Source organism: Uranotaenia lowii, unplaced genomic scaffold, assembly GCF_029784155.1.
Source record: "Uranotaenia lowii strain MFRU-FL unplaced genomic scaffold, ASM2978415v1 HiC_scaffold_54, whole genome shotgun sequence".
NCBI lineage: Eukaryota > Metazoa > Arthropoda > Insecta > Diptera > Culicidae > Uranotaenia > Uranotaenia lowii.
The window spans coordinates 1-22,205 of NW_026598467.1; the positions used below are offsets into that span (position 1 = coordinate 1).

General features: G+C 40.1%; 1 protein-coding gene across 3 annotated transcripts in view; it reads right to left on the reverse strand.

The window, feature by feature from the left end:
• Nucleotides 1–6: 6 nt before the first annotated feature.
• Nucleotides 7–22,205, reverse strand: part of LOC129760260 (protein kibra) — an 86,418-nt gene continuing 64,219 nt past the window's right edge. For all 3 annotated transcript variants that reach the window (XM_055757866.1, XM_055757868.1, XM_055757867.1), the window contains exons 3-9: nucleotides 10,587–10,888; nucleotides 10,369–10,528; nucleotides 8,438–10,305; nucleotides 8,122–8,374; nucleotides 7,893–8,053; nucleotides 7,504–7,831; nucleotides 7–960 (exon numbers count right to left, since the gene is read on the reverse strand). In XM_055757866.1, coding sequence (XP_055613841.1) covers nucleotides 705–960; nucleotides 7,504–7,831; nucleotides 7,893–8,053; nucleotides 8,122–8,374; nucleotides 8,438–10,305; nucleotides 10,369–10,528; nucleotides 10,587–10,888 — 3,328 coding nt within the window. In that variant the 3' untranslated portion in view covers nucleotides 7–704. The remainder of the gene's footprint in view (nucleotides 961–7,503; nucleotides 7,832–7,892; nucleotides 8,054–8,121; nucleotides 8,375–8,437; nucleotides 10,306–10,368; nucleotides 10,529–10,586; nucleotides 10,889–22,205) is intronic.

The window sequence follows — 22,205 nt, forward strand, 5'->3', positions numbered from 1 at the left end:
GTCAAGTTCCAAAATTTTACCTAATATTTGGTACAGCTACTTTTGGAGAAACAAGCATCTGGGCGGGACCACAAACAAGTTTGTTCGTTTGATTCGAATATAAACATACAACCACTAACTTTCTGGATAAAATTCGCTTAATTCTACTACATTCAAACGCTATTCCAATCAACATTTGTTCAACCTCATCTCCTTCACGAGCAAACCCAATTAAAATTACACTATGATCGATCCTAACACAAATACAAATAACACACATCCATATCCCGACTCCGATCCGGGTTTTTAAAATCTTATAACATAAATGCACGTCGAGCTTTGGTTCGCAGAACAAAAGCACTGAGTTGGCTTCTCTTAAGAAAGAAAGACAGAAAAAACAGCTTTTCTTCTAACAAAATTAAACCCTATCCCTAACTAACTACCTACAAAGTAGAACTACTACTGTTTGTTTGTTTGTTTGCTATCTATGAACCATTTTATATTTCTGCGGCTAAGCAGATTTGAACGGATGTTTTTGTGTGTTTGTTACCTTTGTTTTCAAATTGTAATTTTTCTGCAAATAACCTAAAGCTTATCGACGCTCCGAGCGTCGAAGTTTTGTTCCGGAACAGCTTAAACACACAGAGAAGATGACTAAAAGACCTGTACGCAAGTTGTCATGTTTGATTTTTCCCCCCAAAACGCCACAGCTTCAAATTATTCATTCACACTTCCACCCCGTAGTTCCGATCGACATCAGTGTAGGAGAACTCTGGCCGGTCGCCGGCCTTCGAGGTCGACGGTTCCGATGGGTCGAAAGGCTTCGACGGTCCCGGCATCGGTTCCGGGTCACATTTGATCGGTGAATTGCACACGCTGGCAACGATCAGCTCCTGCTCGCTGCAATCGTCCTGGTGCAGAATGTCGGCCGGCAGTTCAGGAACGGACACCCCGCGGCGGGTGAAGAATGCCATCTTCTCCCTGAAAGCAGGAAAAAGGAATGTTAAAGAATTATTCGTCGCATTAAACATTAACCGTTTTTGTGGGAGTTATTCTTAGTTTGTAGTAGTTCCTACCCCTTGTATAAATTTCAAACATATTTGAGTTTTTAGAGTTAATAGTGTATTAGAACTGTCAAACGCGATCAAAATAGAACCACATTGATTGTTAATTTTTCACCAACAAAATCCTCAATACAAACAAGAGCAGCACAAGGAGTGCAGAACAAGGATGCGTACTCCAAAGGAAGAACAGCAACAAAATCAACTCCCGAAGCAGCAGCAACGCCGGATTCGAACGCAGGCTTCTCGTCCCAGCCGCAACACCGTCACGCAGTCTACCCAGGAGGTGCCAAACAACGAACCAGTCATTTTTATCGAACCGCTAAACCCAGGAGCATAATCCCCTAAAGATGTTTTATCAATTGGGAAATTCCACAATTTTTTCCTTCTTTTGAAGCTCTTCCACTAGAGTATCTTAACCTAAAAATTTTCAAGCAACGACAATATCCAAGAGCATTTGTTTTTGTGATGAATGTCTCGCTCGATTTCTACGAGTGTCTGGAAAAGAAAATGTACCCTGTTTTGAGCTCGAAACGCATCATGAGAAAAGGAGAAAGGGGAAAGCTCTACTCGATAAACAACATAAAAGTAGAGATTCAAGGCAGACAGATCCCAAGATATACGATTGTTTTTTAGGAAGGAGCGGTATATTTTTCCAGTAAGGTTATGTCGGCAAAGCTGGCATTTCGGCCGCTCCAGCAAAACCTGCAAAAGACGACAACGCTGCAAAAATTGTGGGAAGGAGCACGACAGCATGAACCAAGACTGCGATAAGGATGCCCCAATTGCGGCAGTGAACACGACGCAACTAACAGGGGTTGCCAAGAACGTCATCGTGGTTCACAAATAAACAGGGTAATGCAGATAAAAAAAACACCAGTTTGAGGTGTTCGAAAGAAATTTCCCGTCCTGACGAACCGCTTCAGCGATTTTGTCGACGAGAGTAAATTTTCACAATCCCAGAACAAAACGGCACACATTATGTTTTCCAAAACATCCTTTCCATCGACTCATGCGACAATAAGACCGAACCAAAGATCGGACTAACTCACAACTCACCACCGAAGTTCCTGTCTCCCAGGTAACTTTTAGTCAACGAACGAATAGAAGATTCAACCCTCGGGAAACCCGAATGATCGATAATCCTCTTCGAGCAACGGAAATGGAACATCTCATAGCCTTTCTTCGAAAAAGCTTCATGAGGTACTTCGCAGCGAAACCGTGGATAGCAGCAATTATAGAGCTGAGAGATAGACTAGATAATACTTTGAAGTCCGATCATACCGAACTGGACGCAGACAGCCTACATATGGAAGTAAGCAACACTTTGAACCAAATTATCGAATCTTCAAATTTCGAATCAGATTTTAACAGAAGAAATACTGAACAGAAAAATGAATAAAAATCTTTAACTGCTAAAAAAAACAACGTCCGTAGCTTAAATAAGAGCCACAGAGACACGGGAAGAACTGTATGCAAGCTTGGTACAAAATAACATCAGTTGTGCCATTCTCCAGGAAATATGGCTCAAAGAACAGGAACCCTTTCAAATAAAAGGCTACGAACTAATTTTTAAGAGACGTCCGAACGGGTATGGTGGAGTAGGTATCGTAGTGAGAGACGACCTACAATGGGAAGATGTGGCTGTACCCAACATGTCACCTTTAGAAAGTGTCGCCGTCAGACTTCTAAGCCCTTCACGCACAGTAACAATCGTTTCAGGGTATCTGCCACCCGCCACAGACTCGGATATAGCAGCCTTCAAAGCACTATAGGACCTAATAGAATTTTTGGAAGAAATAAGAGGTGAAGTCACCCTTGGAGCTGATCTGAATGCCCACCATACTTCATGGAGCCCAGAGACCGCAATATGCAAACGTAGGAGATTATTGCAAGATCTCGACCTAACCCTCAGTTCTACAGGATTAGCCAGCAAAACGGTGTGGTCGGTACAAGAAGAAGAATTCGGAAGCGCTAACTTCTCCATACTAGTCGAGATCCAAGGAATTTGCCAAAAAGTAGAAACAACTTTGAAACGGGTTAATAAGGAACAGGTTATAGAGAAATTAAATCAAATTCCCCCACAGTTCATTTACTCCCCACAAGAAATGATAGATATAATTGAAGAAGTTATCGAAAGTTCCTCTTTCATCATACAGGAAAAAATGAAATTTTCTTAAAAAATGGTGTCCTGAGGAAAATAAATTATTACACGAAAAAAACGCTCCGCTTTTAGAAGATACAACAGACAAAGAACGCTATCAAACTTCCTATCGTTTCAAAAATCCCGAGCAGCTTTCAAGAAACTTGTAAGAAACAACCCCATCGTCGCTATCAAGGAACTCGAAAAATTTCTTCTGATTCCCCACGAAACAAAATTCAAATTGATGAACCACTATTTCAAAAGTTCTAATGAATCCTGTGAAAACTGGCATCAGACTACCAGAGGAAATCTCCGATTGCTCGACTGCCCTGACACGAGAATCTACCGAGCATCTTTGCTGCTTACCGCGTGAACGCCGACTGGCTCGAGCTCCTCCAACGGTTTTTACTGACGTGACAGGTGGTCCGAGAGCCCGTGTGAGTCGGATGCCCAGTGGGAGAAATATTCGATATATTTTGACACGTAACGAGGGGTGTTCGAATGTTCGTCGATTTATACACTGAGATTAATTCATTCATAAAAATTAACTCCTCACAAATCCGTCCCTTCACCTTGTTGCGATACCATCCAAAGTCTCTCAGAATATGAGCTCCCCCTAAAACCAGATGAATTACTTGAAGTTTTGAGTAATTGGAAGAACTCCAGGGGAAAACAGATCCAACGGATTTCTAATATAACTGAATTCGGTATTGAAGCTAAAAAAATTTTAAATGCTCAACGCAGTTTATGTATCAGGAAAAATTCCTTGCTCCTATCAACGAACGTTAGTTAAGCCAATTCCTTAACAAGGATCTGATCTCAAATGACCAAACTCATAAATATCGAACTTAAGCTTTTAGAAAATGTGGTTAAAAGAGTTCCAAGTTTTAGAGGATAAATGTTCAGATAAAAAAATTTTTAATTTAATTAAAGCTTAAGAGATTTTTCCTCAAAAGAAAATGACGAAAAGCAGATTGCTGCACGGTTGGTTGAACGAACATACGACTAAATGTAAGGGCAAAAAGGGAATCTTAGGAAACAGTCTTGCCCCCAAGGATTTCAGGAAATGGAGACAGAGAAATATCACTTACGTAGAATATCAAGGAACACATGCAACAAGTCTCCAAGCGTAGAGGCAAGTATTGAAGGAAACAACCTGGAGGAAGTCCACTTCAATTAACCTCAACAATAAGCATGCTTCGAGGAATAGAACTTAGTGCAGCTTAATGGTTACGAAGAATTTTTTAAACTCCACCGAATACTTCGAAATAACCGTCAAAGTGCGTGATAGATTCCTACTATAAGTATGCCCTTCCAAATCAGAGCGTCTTACCAGTGAAGCAATGCCTAAGATGGATGATGAATATTCGTCCATTAAAAGAATCATTGTCCTGAGCCGAGATGAGCCTAGTATCGAAGATAAGATATCTGTCGTCTGCGCTAATATGCTCTAGAATGCACGAAGCACATGAACATTGCTTAAGAGTTCGGCATTGCCACAGCTGTCAAGTGGAGAGCACAATGAATGCACATAAATCTTAGAGCCCAAGGAATATTTAAATAAGGTAGTGTCGAGAGCCATATTGGATTTTTTTTGTGACGTCACAAAAACGAATGTATTGAAAATTTATATGCGAATGGCAGAAATTTCAAAGAAAAACATGTTGTAGAACGAAAATGAATTCCAATTTTATTTTGATTGTGTTGTAAATCCTCTATTCAATATGTTATTAAACTTTCTGGTCCTTTGAAGATTGCATTATGTTTTTTTCTCATTTTAAAAATGAACGCAATGTCATCTTGAAGCTAAAACATTCAAAAACGAAGATAAAATCTACTTTAAAAAGGTCTAGCTGGCAGTTATTGAGTGTTCAACTGATTGTCATGATTTTTATCCAATCGGTTTACCATATTCAATTCTTATGTAGAACAATTAACATCAATTGATTATTGATAACTCGATTTACTTAAATGCGAATTGTGGTTTTATATATAAGTTTGTTTTTTGATAACTTTTTTGTAATAAGGATCTTAAACTGCACTGACTTGATCATTTTCATGGAAGACTTTGAACTAATTTTAAAGTTTTGCAAATTTGAGTAGGGAAAATCTACCATTTTTTCGAACTTCGATGGTCTATTTCATACAGAAATTACTCGAAAATCCAACTTTTTTCGTACCAATTTTGAAGAGCAAGAATCCTTCTAGAATAACAGGTATTAAAAGTGGAACATTTCAAGCAAATTCTTCAAATTATCAACGAAAAAGGCAAATTTCCTAGTGAATTAACAGGTTTTTCGTGATTGTGACGTCGCAGTGTGTACTAATACTAAAGCAGGGCTGCTTTGTTTGTTTTGTTGTTTTATTTGGGATTTTAAGCCTAAGCAAGCAGGGCTGCCTCGACATTACCTTCTTTAAATATTCCTTGCTTAGAGCCCACAATTTGAGAAATTGTTGAGATTTGTTTCATCGTAGGAATCGATGGGAAAGTTGACAACATACACAGAATTGATAAACAATTAGTAAAGTAACCATGGAGATGGTTTGCGTATAAAATACAGTTAGGTGAAGTGAAACAAAGTATTCCAAGTTCTACCAACGGGTAGTAGAGATCTCTCCTTTCCACTGCTCAAGTGCTGCACAACAGGTTATGCCACAACAGTGGCAAGAAGTGCTAGCGCCGAAGGAAGGACAACGAGACAGGAACCATTGGAATGTCATCGAGGCAAAAACCGGAACCACTAGAAGGTCGTGGGAGCAGAGCCATTGGGAGTTCGTTGTGCCGGGGCCATTTGAAAGTCGGCGAGCCGGGAATCGTGGAAGGTTGTCGGACCAGGAGCCAACTGGAAGGTAGTCGGACCGAAGCCAGATGAAGGTCAACAAGCCAGGAAACACGGAAGGTCGTCGGACAGGTGCCATGGAAGGTCTTTTGGTCGGATCCTCAGAAGGTCGGCAAGTCGAGAGCCAGCGGAAGGTCGTCGTGTCATTGGTGAGGCGCCGGCCAAAATAGGAGCGTCGAGGTGAAACCAACAAAGTCGTCGGACCGGATCTGGGAGGTCGTCGACCGCTGTCATGGAAGGTCGTCAAGCCAGAAATCAGGTGGTGGTCGTCGGGCCGGGAGCCACTGGAGGACTTACGAGCGGGGTACCACGGAAGGTCGTCAAGTCGGTGCCATGGAAATTCGTCGGACCGAAAAGCCAAGTGGAGGTCGTTGGGCTGGAACCACTGAGAGGCATCAGACCTCAGGAAAGACGTCGAGGCGTAAGGGATGCTTCGAGCCGAAACCAGAACCATGGGAGGTCGTCGGGCCAGAGCCGTTGGGAGGTCGTCGGACCGGAAGCCACTGGAGATCGTCGTGCCAGATCCCGGTAGAGGTCGTCGAACTGGTGCCATGGACGGTCATCGAATTGTAACAGGGGTGAGAGTATGTTTCGGTGCGTGCGTTGAAGAGGAGAAGCCCCATCTTCAGGAGGAGAAGCCCCATCTTCAGGAGAAGCCGCCGAAGGCAATAAGGAGACTGCGAATGTGTATGTTGAGTAGAAGTGTTTAGATTTGTTTCAAATCTCAAAGTAATAAACTCGGTAACCAAAAGTAGTTTCTGATATCTGCCCGTATAAAAATCTACTCGCAAAACATTGCTTTGGATTAATGAGCTACAACTCAGCGCAAACTTGCATGAATTTCGTTGCAAACACGACCGGAGTAGAAAAAAAGATCAGTGGCTTTTCTAGCAGTTATCGGAATAAAGTCGGACAATCCGAGCATACTGTTATGGGGCAAATTATACAACGACAAGAGAACCAATTTTACCATTTTTATACCTAGATATTTGATACCTTGTTTTGATATCGGATAAAATTCAAATTATTCTATGAGTAAGCCTGCTGTTGGTACCACATTATGGTGTCAGATTGCTATCAAGACAAAATCAGTGTTACTTAAAATACCAAATTATGCCATCAGTTTGCTGTTGAATTTCGCGTTAAAGCTTGCGCGATTGCGACGCGGGGCGCAAAAACAGCTTTCTTTGAACGGATTCTCTTATGCAAGATTCGGGATTTCATTGATTTTTTTCTATATTTTCCCTATTTTCTCCTGGATTCCGTTGAGGATAACTTTGCAGTGTATTTTAAGCGTTGTATAGACTGTCTGGAAATGTACAGTCCAATATTCAAGCTGATCGTTTCGTGGTAATCTTAGACTTATTCTGGTCAGTCATTAAAAACCCTTTTTTACGCCAGAAGTAGCAATATGACTTTGAAGTACATTGATTTCGAAGTTCCAATTGATTTTTCAAAGAAAGAAAACCAAACCACTCACTTGAACGATATCAGATCCAGCTTGCCCTTGCCGGCTTTGGTTTTGCGCAGTTTGTAGATCTCCTTCGACGTTTTGTGCAACAGCTTGGCCATGTGCTTCTCCTCGGTGGTCATCGCCGAGCCAGCGTTCTTGATCAGCTTCAGGAAATCTTCATTCTCCAGGGCCCACGTCGCCACCTTCACATCGTTGTTGTCCCGGGCATGTTCCAGCCGCTTCTTAAGATCCCGCAACCGCTGGATCTCGTCCGTCAACGTTTCCAGCTTCGACTGCTGCGCCTTAAGGTCCAGCTCCAGATCCAAACTGGTGCGCGGCACCGCCGGATGCATTTCTAAAATAAAGGTTTATCTTTAAATTTTAAATCTTAAAAGAAAATACAAATGGAAACTCACTGTGATAAACCTTCGGCGTTCGGCTGTGGTATCGCAACGATCTTCGCTCCACGGCACCCCGTTTGAACGGATGCGGCGTCACCGGGTTGTTGAAGTGCATCGCCGAATCCGAATCACTGCGATTCAATCGACAGATGTAACGGGACTTGCTGGCGACGGCACTGTTGAAAAAAAGAAGGAAAACACGAATTATATTTAAGTTCTAATAATCAACGAACCGAAAACCTACCTTGGCGAAAATGTTTGCGACCGCTTCACCAACCGATCGTCGGTGACGGAGTTCTCCTCGATCGTTCCGTTACTTCCAAGCCGTACCGGCTCATTGAGCCTTCTTCGACCCTTCTCCGGCAGGAAGGCACACTCGGTATTGGTTTCCTTGTCTACCCGTTCCACCGGCAGGGCCAAAGCTCCTTCGTCCACTTCGGAAGCGATCGTACCCTTGACGCTGTTCATGTACTCCTCCAACATCAACTGTTGTGCAGCTGCAAAAAAGAAAATCATTCGATTAAAACTTTTGTTTTTTCGCTTATTAACCAAAAACTCACCTTGATTGTTGGCTTCCTCGTCGTTTTCCTCTTCGGCCTCCTCCTCATCGTCATCGTCATCTTCGTCCTCGTCGTCGTCGCCGTCCTCGGTCGAAAGCTCGTCGTAAACCATTTCCAGAACTGCCTGCAGTTCCTCCTGGCCTTGGTTACGCGTCAGCGTAGAAGTTTGCGACGAAATGATCGTAGATTCGTCGGACGATTCCTCCCTAATGCCCATTCCGCCCGAGTAACCCGCCTCCAGCGAATCCAACTCGTTCATCGACTTGCGGCTAATGATGTTGTACCACTTGCTGGTCGGATCCGTCGGGTTGAACTCGGCCAAGCTGATCTGTGCACTGCCGACCCAATCTTCCCGCTGACCGACGGTGATCATAACCTTGACATGCAGCGATTTGGTGTAGACCTTGTCCAGAGGCATCTGCGCAACCAGCATGGTTTTGAAGACCGGCTTGACGAAGTCTACCACGGCATTGGTTCGAATGAAGGGACTAGAACTTCCCGGGAGAAGTATCGCTCGAACAAATAGCTGACATCCATCGGGCAAGCACAAGGCATTGAGATTTCGACCTTTCTCGATCGTTATGCAGAGTGTGCTATCGGCGGCCGTGTACCGGATAGTGATCTGTATTTGGGCACATTCTTTGTTGGTTTGTAGCGCCCGGGACGCTTCGAATACGCCCGAGTCTCCGGCTACGGATTCGTCGCTAACCGTCGTCGAAACCGAACGAGTATTGGAGGTGGAAGACGATCGACTGAGTATGACAGCAGGCGGGATATCCAGGTACGATGGTTTTTCATAAATAGGCGAAAGAGGCGCCGCTCCCAGTTGCCGAATCTTGAGATCTTGCAACTGCTCTTCTAGCTTGTTTTTGTCCAAATTGTAGTCGGAACTGTAGCTTGGACCAGGTATGTTGTACGGAGCAGAACTTTTATATGGCGCTTCTCCGGCGCTCCATTCGAGTTTCATCGGAGAGGCCGGAGGAGTTTCTAGCGATAGGCTGCTACGCGGGGATAAGGACACTTCCGAGCTAGGATGGAATAGCCTTTGAACCCGACGATTAATGTCAACCATATCGATTTGTGGCTCCGTAGACAAGGGATCTCCATAGATATCTGTAAAACTGAGCCCGCTCAGCGATCCCTTGCTACTTGCCGTCGAAAGCGAACCGAAACTGGAGCTACTGCTGATCGACAAGGTACTAGCGGATAGTGACTTGAGTTGGTTTTCAAGGTGCGTAAACTCCTTGAGCGCTTCCAGCAACTTCTGCAGCAGCGCTTGTTTCTCTTCGTGAAGCTTCAACCGAGTGGCTATGCACTGGTTCGACTCTTCATACGCCATATTCAGGTCCGCCTCCAGCTGTTTGCAAACACTATGTATTCGTTTCATCTCACTCTGTGACCGAGATTTGGGCGTGATGCTTCGATACTCCAGCAGCAATTGTTTCTTCTCCTGGAACAGTAGCAATCGATCCTGATCGGATTCCACCTCGCCCGGCCTGATCTTCTCTTCTAAAGCTGCCAGCTTCTCCTGGATCTCTTTAACCTGCTTGCGCCATTCGTCGTACCGTTGACGCATTTTGGCCATTTCTCGGGCACCCATGGGGAAGTTCTCGGACGATAAGTCCGTCTGTGAGGCTGCGCAGACCCGATCCTGGGCCAAATTGAACGTCGACGCGTCCGGACTTTCCTGCCGAAGCTGCAACCTCGTCAGATCATCCTTAACCTGCGACAGGCTCTTCATCAGCTCCTTCTTCTCCTTCTCGCCGGTGATCAGCGATTTTTGAATCTTCTTCACCTCCTCCAGTATGGCTTGGGCTTCGGTTAGATTGTAACAGCCATTAATGTGAGAATTGAGCTTCTGTTCAACGCTGCAAATGAAATAAAACCTCTGTTGGATCAATCCTTCCTAAGGTTTTTAAACAGTAACTTACCTCGACAGAGTATCCACACCCTTTTGAGTATTATGCATTTCCTTCTGTATCCGGGACAGTTCCTTCTTGAGCCGGAACACACGTTCCTTGGCCAGCGCCAGGTCCGCCCTCAACAGTTCCGGATCAAACTTTGTACTACACGAACTTGTTGAAGAACATACTGTAACGAATTCAATCCATGAAAATCAATGATCAACTTAGAACCGAGCCCAACTTACAACTAGTTCGGCTGGCGGCCAGCGCATTCAGGTGGTTGTACTCCTCCTGGGCCAGGTGCAACCGTTGCGTCTTCACGTTGAAGATCTCCTTCTTTGCTTCCAGTGTGTCCTGTGCGGAGCAGAGATACTCCCGCAGCATGTTCTCCTGCTCCCGCTTCCACTCCAGCCGCGGGTCCTCCAGCTGGGTCGACTGCCCGATGTGGTTGATGTAGTAGGTGCCGATCTGGGAGTCATAGCTCTCCTCCCACCCGAACGGGAGCTCATTGCCGATGCAGTCTGCGAACGATTCCGGTTTGGTGAGCCTGGGACGGAAAGGAAGAAAAAACATATAAGAAATATTACTAACGATTTTTGGTTAACTTTGGTGGAAAAATATTTCAATCTTAAACCCACAGAACAAGTTCTATACAAAAAAAACACATATCGGTGTATTCTGTTTTGGGCCGAATAAGATATGACTTAATAACACTTTACGGACCAAATACGAGATATTCGTTTGACGTGAGTACGCTTCATTTTATAAAGAAATTTTATTCTACATTATTTTGTGCAACACTTTCGATAACTGTCTGTATGCTGTCGTGGATAAGTAACCAAGAAGAAGTTTTCAAAAAAATATGAATAAAAGAGTGCTTGCGGTAGGATAAGTTTTCTATCAATCATTCCTGATAGATAGCTTGCGTAAGGGCAAGAGTGAGCTCAAATGTAACCTACGAAAAAGCTAGCTTGCATGAGATCAAGACCGTTTAAAAGTTGCTCCAATTAAAAGTTGACTCACATGAGGACAGGTTAACAATTGTAAGACATTGCATCAAAAAGTTAAAATTTCTAACAAAAATATGACTTGCTTGAGGACAATTCTCTAAAAAAAAATAATTAAAATTGAACTGCACGAGGACTAGTCCCTTCATTGTAAAAATTAATTAATTTCAACTAGAATGTATCTTGCGTCCTTTGACATTGTCTTGTAAAAGATGGTTTGACAAGGACAAATCTCAATGCTAACATGTAACAAATGAAGGATGGCTTGCATGAGAATAAGCCCAGCACGATGATAAAAACATCCCTTAAAAATCTTGCATGAACACAAATAACTGTTATATTGTTAGTAAATGATAACCATGCGGACAAGACCCCATTCATAATTTTTTTTTTAAGAATTCCATAAAAAAATTTTAGCATGACAAAAAATCCCAATGCTAGGTACTAGTTTTAAATAAAAATGTCTAGCTGTTAAACAAATTGCTGAACTTTAAAGCTATTTATGGACCAGCATTCAGAGTAAACTGAAAAAAATAAACATCTTTAAAAAATCCGATTACATATTAAAAGAGAAATGCACCGCACATACCATTATTCAAAAAATCAACACCCGAAGGAATTATGCCGCAGCAGCTACCGGGTCAAGAAGCAGCCAACGATATACAAACATTAATTCAAGGAAAATTTATAAATAGTATTCACGCTAAACATTGCTTCCCTATCTTCTTGCTGCCCTCCCGCTGCCGGTTTCACATCTTCGTGTCGACTTTTCCTCAACGAAGCGGAACGTCCCCGGCTTCTCTAGATATCTGCAGCCAGCCTGAATCGCGATCTTACGGGAAAGAAAAAAAATCTGTGTGTGCCAATCACACAACCAGAACCAGAGCGTTGATGTCGCCCGAGAAACGCTGTCTCCCAGCCCAGCGTCCGACCGCAAAAATTTCTTTACCCCAAACCCTTTCGCTCCCAACCCAAACGATCTTTCCGTCGAATCCCAAGAAACTTTCAAAATGCAAAAATATAACCAAATGATCATAAACACGGGCATATGGCCAAAGGAAAAGGCATCTACCTACAGGCAAAGCAGCATCGAAATATCTTATGATCAGACCCGTACAGAGATGAGTAAGCAAAGAACCCCGCGTCGCCCCAGAATTTCCTCCCATCATCGCGCATTACAGGGAAAGAATCCCGGCGTGGTACGATTCGGTTGGGTGAATTTCGTGCAAGCAAAGGAGGGAAAAACTCTTTCGCCTTCGCCGAGAAATTCTTGGTATGCGAAATATTTCCTCGAACTTTAAACAGCAAATATTTTCCGCCGCGTTTCTGTTTTACCGTTTTGCGCTCTGGCTGTGCACCTTCCTCTCCTGGGCTCCCTCCTGGTCTTTTTTTTGGGTTTCTCCCCTCCTCAAGGATCTTTATGGGAGCATTACTTTCGGTACTTGGGCAAGAGGGAGGTAGACGATGCATGGCCAAGCCAGCTACTGATGATGGCGGCCTTTGGCAATGTGACAATGACTCGCAGCGATCATTAGTTTGATAATCAATGAGATTTTAATAATTCAAGTGAAAAAATTTCAATACTTGATGATAGATCAGGTGATGCGATTTTTTTGGTTTGATTTTATTGATGAAATAGAATGACTGCTGCGATTATCGCTCCTGCACGACATCGAGCCAATAACGAACGCAGAACTTTGGCCATAGCTAATGCCGTTTTCGTTTTCTCCACTAGCGCGGGGCAAAACCTTTTCTGAATAAACAAACAGAATCGTCACCGGGGACGATGCAAATATATGGTTGCTATACTCACCATTATGCTTACCCCCAACACTGACAACTTCTAAGGGTTGCAACCGTCTGCTTGAGGTTCAAACCTCGGGCAAAACTAGTGGACTTCTGAATTAATAAACGAACACAATAACAACAGTTGGGGCAAAACTCGTAGATAACTAGGTTACCACTGCTAATAAACGAAAACACTATAAGATACTTGAGGTGAATTAGGCCCCAGACTCGGAATCCCAAATTTTGTAGTAAAGGTGGCTATACAGATCATTTCAGATACTTTCAGATTGGTGTTTCAAAAGTATCTCGATGAGGGATCTCTCCCCAATGGAAAACTGCAAAGCTGGTATTTCTACCGAAACCGGGAAAACACCCAGGGCATCCGTCATCGTACAGACCTATTTGTCTGTTGGATATCGTTGGTAAACTATTAGAGAGGATAATATTCAATACACTGTCTACACAGAAGAGGAAACTGTCGAACAGACAGTTCGGTTTTCGGAACGGGACAGTGGACGCCATCCGAACAGTGACAGAGTTCGCGAAAGGCGCATATCAAAAGAAGAAGACAGGTCTTCAAAACTGCGTCATTGTGAGCATCGACATTAAAAATGCCTTCAACAACGCTAACTGGGAAGCTTTTGCCAAAACGCCTAATACCCTCTGCAGGATGATAGAAAGCTTTTTTGAAAATCGTGTCTCGATCTACTACCCTAACAGCGCGTGTTCCATAGGGTTTCATACTTAGACCTGTATTTTAGAATGCCATGTATAATGAGGTGTTAACGCTGAAACTACCAAAGATAGTCGAATTTGCAGACGATATCATGCTGATGATCACAATCGGAGAGGTAGAAGAACGGTGTCTGTAGAAAGGGTTGGCATCTGTATGGAAGGAGTCAAGCTTCAGAATGCCCACCATAAAACCGAAGTACTACTCGTGACCAACAAAAGAGTTGTCTTTACTGCAGCTTGGTTCGATCATTCCTCGAATATGCTTGGCTGTATGGTGCCCCTACTACCAAAATGGCTCGGAGCGTATCGAGGCCATCCAGAGGCGTTTTTTGCGTTTCGCTCTCCGGAACCTGATCTGGCAAGACCCGTTTCGACTGCCCAGCTACGGAAACCGCTGTCGCCTTATCGCTTTTTTTGTTGTATGTCCCGCCGTCCCGCTTTTTCCTCAAAATGTTCCGCTTTTCTTCATGAAATTTTTTTACAAAATTCACTGACTTGCACTGGAAAAAATAAAACTTTATCTTCAATTTCAATCTATTTGTTCAACACAACAATCTTTCGAAAACGTTTTTTTTTTCTCAAAAAAAGCATCAAAATTTTCAGAGTTTACATTAGACAATTATTTACTGTTATGCTTATTAGCCCTAAAGATACAATACAATACTGATTCAGTCAAGCGTTCTTGGAGCAAGTTCAACCAATGCAATGTTAATAACTTTGGTTTGAACAAAATATGGTTTAAGTTGCTTCAAAATTATTATACATAGATCTCACTTTTTCGACAGAATCTTAGTTAAATTGCCTTTTATACATAAATTTTTTTCGACTTTGTTTTCCAAAGTATGCAATATGATGAAAGTTTTCTTTAATTTTTCAAATTTTTAAAACAAATTTGAAGTTCATTTGCTATTGTACAAAGGTTTTTCACGCTTTATTAAATCCGCCGTTGACATGTAGGACTTGAAATATTTCTCTCAAATATCGTGTTTATTTGTGAGAACCGTGGAAAATGGACGTGCTTATGGCAAAAAAACCGTGTAAATAGAAGTCATGTAAAAAAATTGAGCAGAACCAATCCGCGTTTGTAAAAAACCTTAGTGTACTTTCTATGAATAACTTTGGCTGATGGTATGTATACGCATAAGTTTGGCAATTCAATTTAGCTTTTTTCAACAGTTTCTTAAATGTCCCGCTTTTTTCTGAAAGTATCTGGCAAGCCTAGTTTAACAGCTACTCCGATCATTTTGATTTTGACGTTTCGAGGGAAATATTCCGAAGAAGAATCCTTAGTAAGATTGTAGATTGGCAAATGTTAGCATTTTTTCACACACTTACATAAGTTCTCGCTTCGAGAATGGCATTGTTGGCTGATCGAGGAATTGTTGAATCGACTATACTAAAACTTTAAAGCTGGCATCTTTCAGTTAAGTTATTTTAGTAATAAAACCTCATGCATACAAATGAAACTATATGTCCGTGAAAGTTGACATATAGTTCTTTCTAATGTACAGTACCGTTCATAATTGTATAGAAATTGGAAGCACGCGCACTGTCACTTGGACTTTGAACTTCCATAACTTTTTACTCTGATGATATTTTTTGATCAAATTTTCTGCGTAAGATAGATCACTATCACAATATCGTTTCACGAAATTTGAGCTTTCTAAAGTTTGTGTGGCCAGAGATACAGTTATTCTACAAAAATCTGACTTCAATATAAAGTTAACATGCCTAAAGTTTTTGAAAAGTTCTTTCGATGAGATCAAAAGTTACGCGATATACAATATTTCAGGCATGAACCTAAAAATGCGATTTCTATAGAATTTTGGACGATTCATGAGAACAATAACTTTTCCATCCACGAATCAATCATATATTGTCTGACAGAAGCAATGAAGAAAAGAAAAAAATTAAAAATGATCCATTTGTGTTTTGAAATCAGAATCTCACAAAATTGTTTGAGATTTTTGATTGAAACAGATTTACCTGTTGTTGAACATAAAATATGATTTTCCTATGGAAATATCCGTCCAGAATTCTACAGAAATCGCATTTTAAGGTTCATGCCTAAAATATTGTACATCTCGTAACTTTTGATCACATCGAAAGAATTTAAAAAAAAAACTTCAGACATGTTAACTTCATATTTCAACAATCACTCTTCAAAATTTCAATTAAAAGAGTTGCGAAGTTTCTGAGATATTGCATTTTGAATGACAAACGTCCAAAAAGTCCGATTTTTGTAGAATTACTCTATCTCTGGCCACACAATCTTTAGAAAGCTCAATTTCGTGATAAAATAGTGTGATAGTTAATCTATCTTACGCAGAAAGTTTGATAAAAAAATATCATCAGAGAAAAAAGTTATGGAAGTTCAAAGTCAAAATGACAGAGCGCTAGCTTCCCATTTCTATACAATTATGAACGGTACTGTATATATTTTTGTTTTGGTATGTTTGCAACTTTTAGAGATATTAAACAATGAAAACATGCCATTTTTAAACCTTCGTTTCATAAAGTAACAAATTTGCAACATTTAATCGAAACTGTTCTAAATTTCGCATTTTACCTTAAAAGTCATTTTTTTTTCGATGGAAATAATATTTTTAACTTCAAGATCACGTTCAATTAAAAAAAAAAGGATTTCATTGTATAAAGGTACAAAAAAAACCAACTTGAAACTGAAAAATATGGAATGTGGGAAAAGCCTTATTTTTCAAATTTTTGGCCTAGTGACATTCATATTGAGATGTTTTTTCGACTCGAAAAAAATATTTTCGTATTCTCACTAAAGTCATACACATATTTAAAACGGTTTTAGAGAAAACGCGCCTCAAAGTTTTCGTTTTCCTCGTTTTACGTATATTTTGTGTAAATTTGTAGTTTTCGTTCGATCGGAATAGTATGAAGGAAAAATTCTAAATCTAAAAATATAATTAAATGTAGTCAAAGTATAAAAAATATTTTGCATTATAAACTCAAAGTTGACCATTAAATTTTTATAAGACACTCTGAAAAAATATCTTGATTTTTTTTTATCTAATAAACTGCATACTTATCAAGAAAATTATTGAAAAAGTTTTTGAAGAAAAGAATATGTTTTTCAACTTCTATGAGATAAATTTTTAATTCCACTGTATTGAAACAGCAAATTTTCAATAATCTTAATCTTTTATATTTAAATTCCAGTGATCCAGAGAATTTTAAAATCTAATTTCAAAGAACGAATACATTTTTTATTTTTCAATTTGAAAATTCAGTACTATCTGGCAATATTTAATATTCGAGGTTTGAAGTATAGTTTTGCTTGTTTTCTTAGAGACACAATGAATGATTTGATTAAAAATCCCAGCTAAATTCTCGAGCACCGATGTGGTCTAGTGGATAGGCTGGTGCGAGTCTGGTTTTGATATGCCATTCCTACTAGACTCGATTCCCGGTAGCGGCAAGAAAACTTTTGGGTTCGAATCCCATAAGTAGCCGACAGGTAAGATGTGTTTTCTCCTATATCTGATTATATAATAAGAATGTTCAATCAAATTTCAAGCTTGTGAAATGTTATGCGCTGCGGGCTTAAATTGATCATAGGCATAGTACTAGGGGTCGCTCAACGAACCTAAAGTTTGTATGGGATTTTGAGACATTTTGTTCGGGAGGAACATGAAAATCCAGTTTTTCATGACTAACTTTGGTCCCCTTCGGCCAATTTCTTTTGAAAACGATTTTTCTTAAAGCCTTAACTATGACAAATATTTCATCCGAAGACTGCATTTCAATTCGACTTATAACAAAAAAGTTATTAGACTTCAAAAATGGGGTAACTTTTCTCAGGGTGATATTCATCACTGTTAATGCTGCGTCAAAATGTTCGAAGCCCTTCTCTCATTAATAGTGATGAATATCACCCTGAAAAAAGTTACCCAATTTTGGAAGTCTAATAACTTTTTTGTCATGAGTCGAATCGAAATGTAGTCTTCGGATGAAATGTTTGTCATAGTTTATGCATTTAGAAAAACCGTTTTTAAAAGAAATCGGCCGAAGGGAACCAAAGTTATTCATGAAAAACTGGATTTTCATGTCCCTCCCGAAAAAAAATGTCTCAAAATCCCATACAAACTTTAGGCTCGTTGAGCGACTCTTTCCCGTGATCCGATCTGGCCCAAATTTTTCATGATACCTTGTACTAGGCCTATGATCAATTTAAGCCTGCAGAACATAACTTTTTCAAATGAGTCATTTGGGGCACTCTACTGGCCAGGTATATAAACGAATGCCGGAATACCTGTTAGTAAACTAGTCCACCTGAATGATTCGTTCTTCCAAAATATACCTACATCAAAATACGCAATACCTTCACTCTATAGCAGTTCATACGAAGCCATGGGGTCCGGGTATGGTGTACGCGCTGCATTGGAGATTTGTCGAACATAATAATCCAAGAATGCATGAGAGCACAAATTTAGGCAGAAACTGCGGTGAATCCGTGCACCCATGGTGGATAATCAACACACATAACTACTCCCAGCTACATTCTCAACTCTTTCAGTGTCTAGAAATCTAGATTTGCAAAGTTCTTATGCTAAAAAAAACTATGATTAATGCAAAAGAAATTAGGAATAAGCCTTTATTTCTAATTGTCTTGTGTGAAGAACAAAAAGATATAACCGTTTCATGTTGTTGCAAATTTGCAACAATTTATATTTTTGCTCAATAACCGAAATATGTGAAAATAATATTTTTTCATTATTTTTCCCTTCATGGTTTCATCCTTGAGAATTTCTTTGAGAATAAATAAAACATCATGACATGCATGGTTAAAAGAAATCTCAAGTACCCTTAAACTTCAAAATTGTGACTTAACACCTTCAATGAAGTTGTGTAGTTTTATAATTGTCACAACTCTCTCATACAAAGTTTGTCTAAAATAGAATTTGAATTGTTGTCTCGAAATAAGTTAAACGAATTTTCCGTTTTTTGAGGTTAGTTTTTAAAAAAATGTCTTTAAACCTGTTGTTTCAAAAGATAGAGCTTTGACGTCTTCAACGAAGTTTCTTAAAATAAGATGATCTAAAATTTTTCCCAAGCCGTCATAGTGGTAAAATGATAAATACAAAAAATTGAAAAATTATCTTGAATTGATCAGGAAAAAATTACAATAAAATATGCGCATTTTAAAATGATGAAACATTATAGATCACACTATAAAGATATTTTGACATTTAGGAATTCAAAAAGCCCATGCATGATCACGTTTTTCGAGTTTTAAACCACTGTACAGTGTAGGCGAGTGATACTTCATTCACATTGGAAACGACTAAAAAACAACACGATGCTCACAGTGAAAATAAATAAATTATGTTAATAAATTCGAAAAAAAAGTGAAAAATATATATTTTTGTTTTCAAAAGCAAAGAAGAAGATCTGTATCCGTGGGAAACTGTACTCCAAAATCTAGAGTAAAACACGTGGTTTTGTTTACATCTTACCAAACAGCACCTCGAAATAAGGGCAATTTGTCTAAAAATCGATGAGGGCATTTTGATCAGATATTCAAAGTTTGATAAATCTCCAGTTTAATATTAAACAACAATTTACCGCAGTTTTTCATCAATTGAAAATTTGAAAATATTTTTTGAACATCCAGTAAAATCAATGATGAGGATGTTAAAAGCAATCAGCTTGGCGTAAAAGCCTGTTTCATTTTTTCTCACTTTTCACAACTTAAGTGATGAATAGCCACGTTAAAATTTAATTTGATATCTGGTAATGATTTTTACTAAAATCACAAGGTTTTGATTTTAAAAACACATTTGTGTAAGAGGAATTTACGTAAAATTTCGCAAATATCCAGAATCTATCAAAATATAGTCGTTGCCATTTTACCCTAATTGATATTTCAATACGGGAATGTTTCTATGATTGTTTAAGTTTGAGACCCCTCTGATCTTCCAGTAGGGAGATAAGAAGGGGAGAGGAGGCTTCTTTATAATTTTTCGCATAACTCGAGAACTGATCGAGCAAATAGAACCAAATTTAGCTAAGCAGGGTATTTGGACTCGAAAAATGATTACACACTTATATGCTGCTTACTTGCTACTTGGAGAGAGATGAAATCTTATTTGATATGGGAGTTTTTGGTGTCGAAAAAATGTTCCATACAAGTTTTTTTTGCATGAATCGAGTACTTTTCAGGCAAAAAAGACCATATCTAATAAGAAAGGCTGTTTGTGTACGAATGATTTGAGACCCTCCGTTTTTAAGGGTGTAGTCAGGAAGAAGTAGACAGGATTTTATTTGGCATAACTCAAAACTTATCGGTCAATTGGAGCGAAATATGACGTTATTTAGATTCTAAAAATGTTTCTTCAGTAGCTACAAAGCTTTGAGGGTTGACATCGTGCTCCAAGCCAAGCTTCAGCTCATTTAGATAACTCGAATGGGATCGATCAACGACTCTCAAATTTGTATGGAAATTTGACACCGTTTGTTTCAGTAAAAAAATTTCTCCAACCTTCAAAGGCAAGGTCCCCAGGAGGTAGGACCAAAGTTGGAGGCCTCAGTTGAACTTCAGGTGGCTATTGTAGCATGGACCTAAAGGATTAATCTGTAATTCAAAATTGAGAACTTATCACCTGGGTGTGTAAAGTGTGTTATCAATTGGTCTACAAATTTCGTAAGTTTGACTTAGCGATGCTCATCGATAACTAACTGATGAAATTAGTCACATGCTCAACAAGTGACGCAGATTCTCTTACGTATGATCAAATAGAGTGAATAACGATAACAATTTCCGCGTGGTATTCGCAACTCAAACAGAATGAATAATTACCGAATATTTTCCACCAAAACAGCAAATGAACAAATATTTGAAACATATTCCAAAATGCGCAAAAATATTTCTATGTCAAAAAGTTAATCAAAACTAAAAAATTCGGAAGGAATTCGAAGCTGCTGCGCAAACAAACACTTTGCGTCTCCTATTTAGCTAGAGACTAACGGGAGAGGCATCTGAAAAGTGGCGCCACATTGCTTTGTGTACACAATATTATTCAATTTCAGACTGTGTGTAGCTGATAGCATTCGATGGAACCGGCGCGGCAGCGAAAAAAAACCCTGCTGATGAACGCTGAATTCCAACAACATCTACAAATCGCAATGTAAACACACAGTTCGTCCGAGTTGAACCGAAAATATCCGGCTCACTTTCCTCTCAATTACACACGCGCAAACGACGACGGTATCATCGATAGGTGTTAGTAGCTACCTACATTCTGCTGCTGCTGTACAAATAAGACCTAAGTCCTATTCCCGGCTCCGGAGAGCAAAGAATTTGAAATTTAAAGACATTGAAATGTTTTCTTCGGAAAGCCCAAGGCCTTCCTGAGGGCAATCACGCGTCCGAACGCCCGACGCCCTATCGGAAAGAAATCGATTCTTGAAAAATCATTGCACAGCATGCATTCTTCTGCGTTTCGCACTTATTACAACAGCAAAAATAAAATAAATAAATACCGCATTCCATTTCAAAATGTGCATGTTTCCATACACCTCTCGGGGAAGTGGGTGTACGCTGTATGTAGGTACGAATGGAAAAGAACGAAACGTTTGTTGGCGTGGCGAAATAAAATCATAAACGTATCTCTACGCCGCCAGTCAGGCCAGGCAGCGCAACGCTCGTTGTAGCAAACATTCGCCGCTTCGTCTTGCGCGCAACGCCTCAACGCCGCACGCCTCAAGCCGGCAGGAATGGAATGTGCCGGATCTATCTTACATCTCTCGTAATTTACCTACCAGCTGCTGCTTTGCTCTAGAGAGCGACCGATGCCATATCGAGACATACCTGAAATCGTCGTGGATTCACGGGGCCGCACCGCATTCATAACTATGTACATCGTATGAGTAGTTATATGCAATTGTGTATCAACATTCTCGAAGCGAAGCGAGCAACAGAGGCCAACAACGAGCAAAAATACACATTAGCCGATCGTTAAATATTTGCCAATATCACACAAACAAACACACGGACACTTTAACATAGCTGTGAAGTTTAGGGCCTTGCGGTGCAGTTCTGTGCTCGGCGATCCTGGCGATGCCTCCGTTGAACTTGTTCGATGATACTTTCCAATTTTGTTATACCAATTTTTACTTATTCTCAAAATCCGACCAATACCCGGAAAATTTGGTCTAAACCTTGAAATTATAAAACAAAAATCGAGAAGAAAACAAATGAATTTTTTTTAACCAAAACACATTAGATATATGTAATAACAATTCCAAAAATGCACAACTTAACCCATTTTTTTAAGAAATTTTAACGGAAATTTATCTCGGATT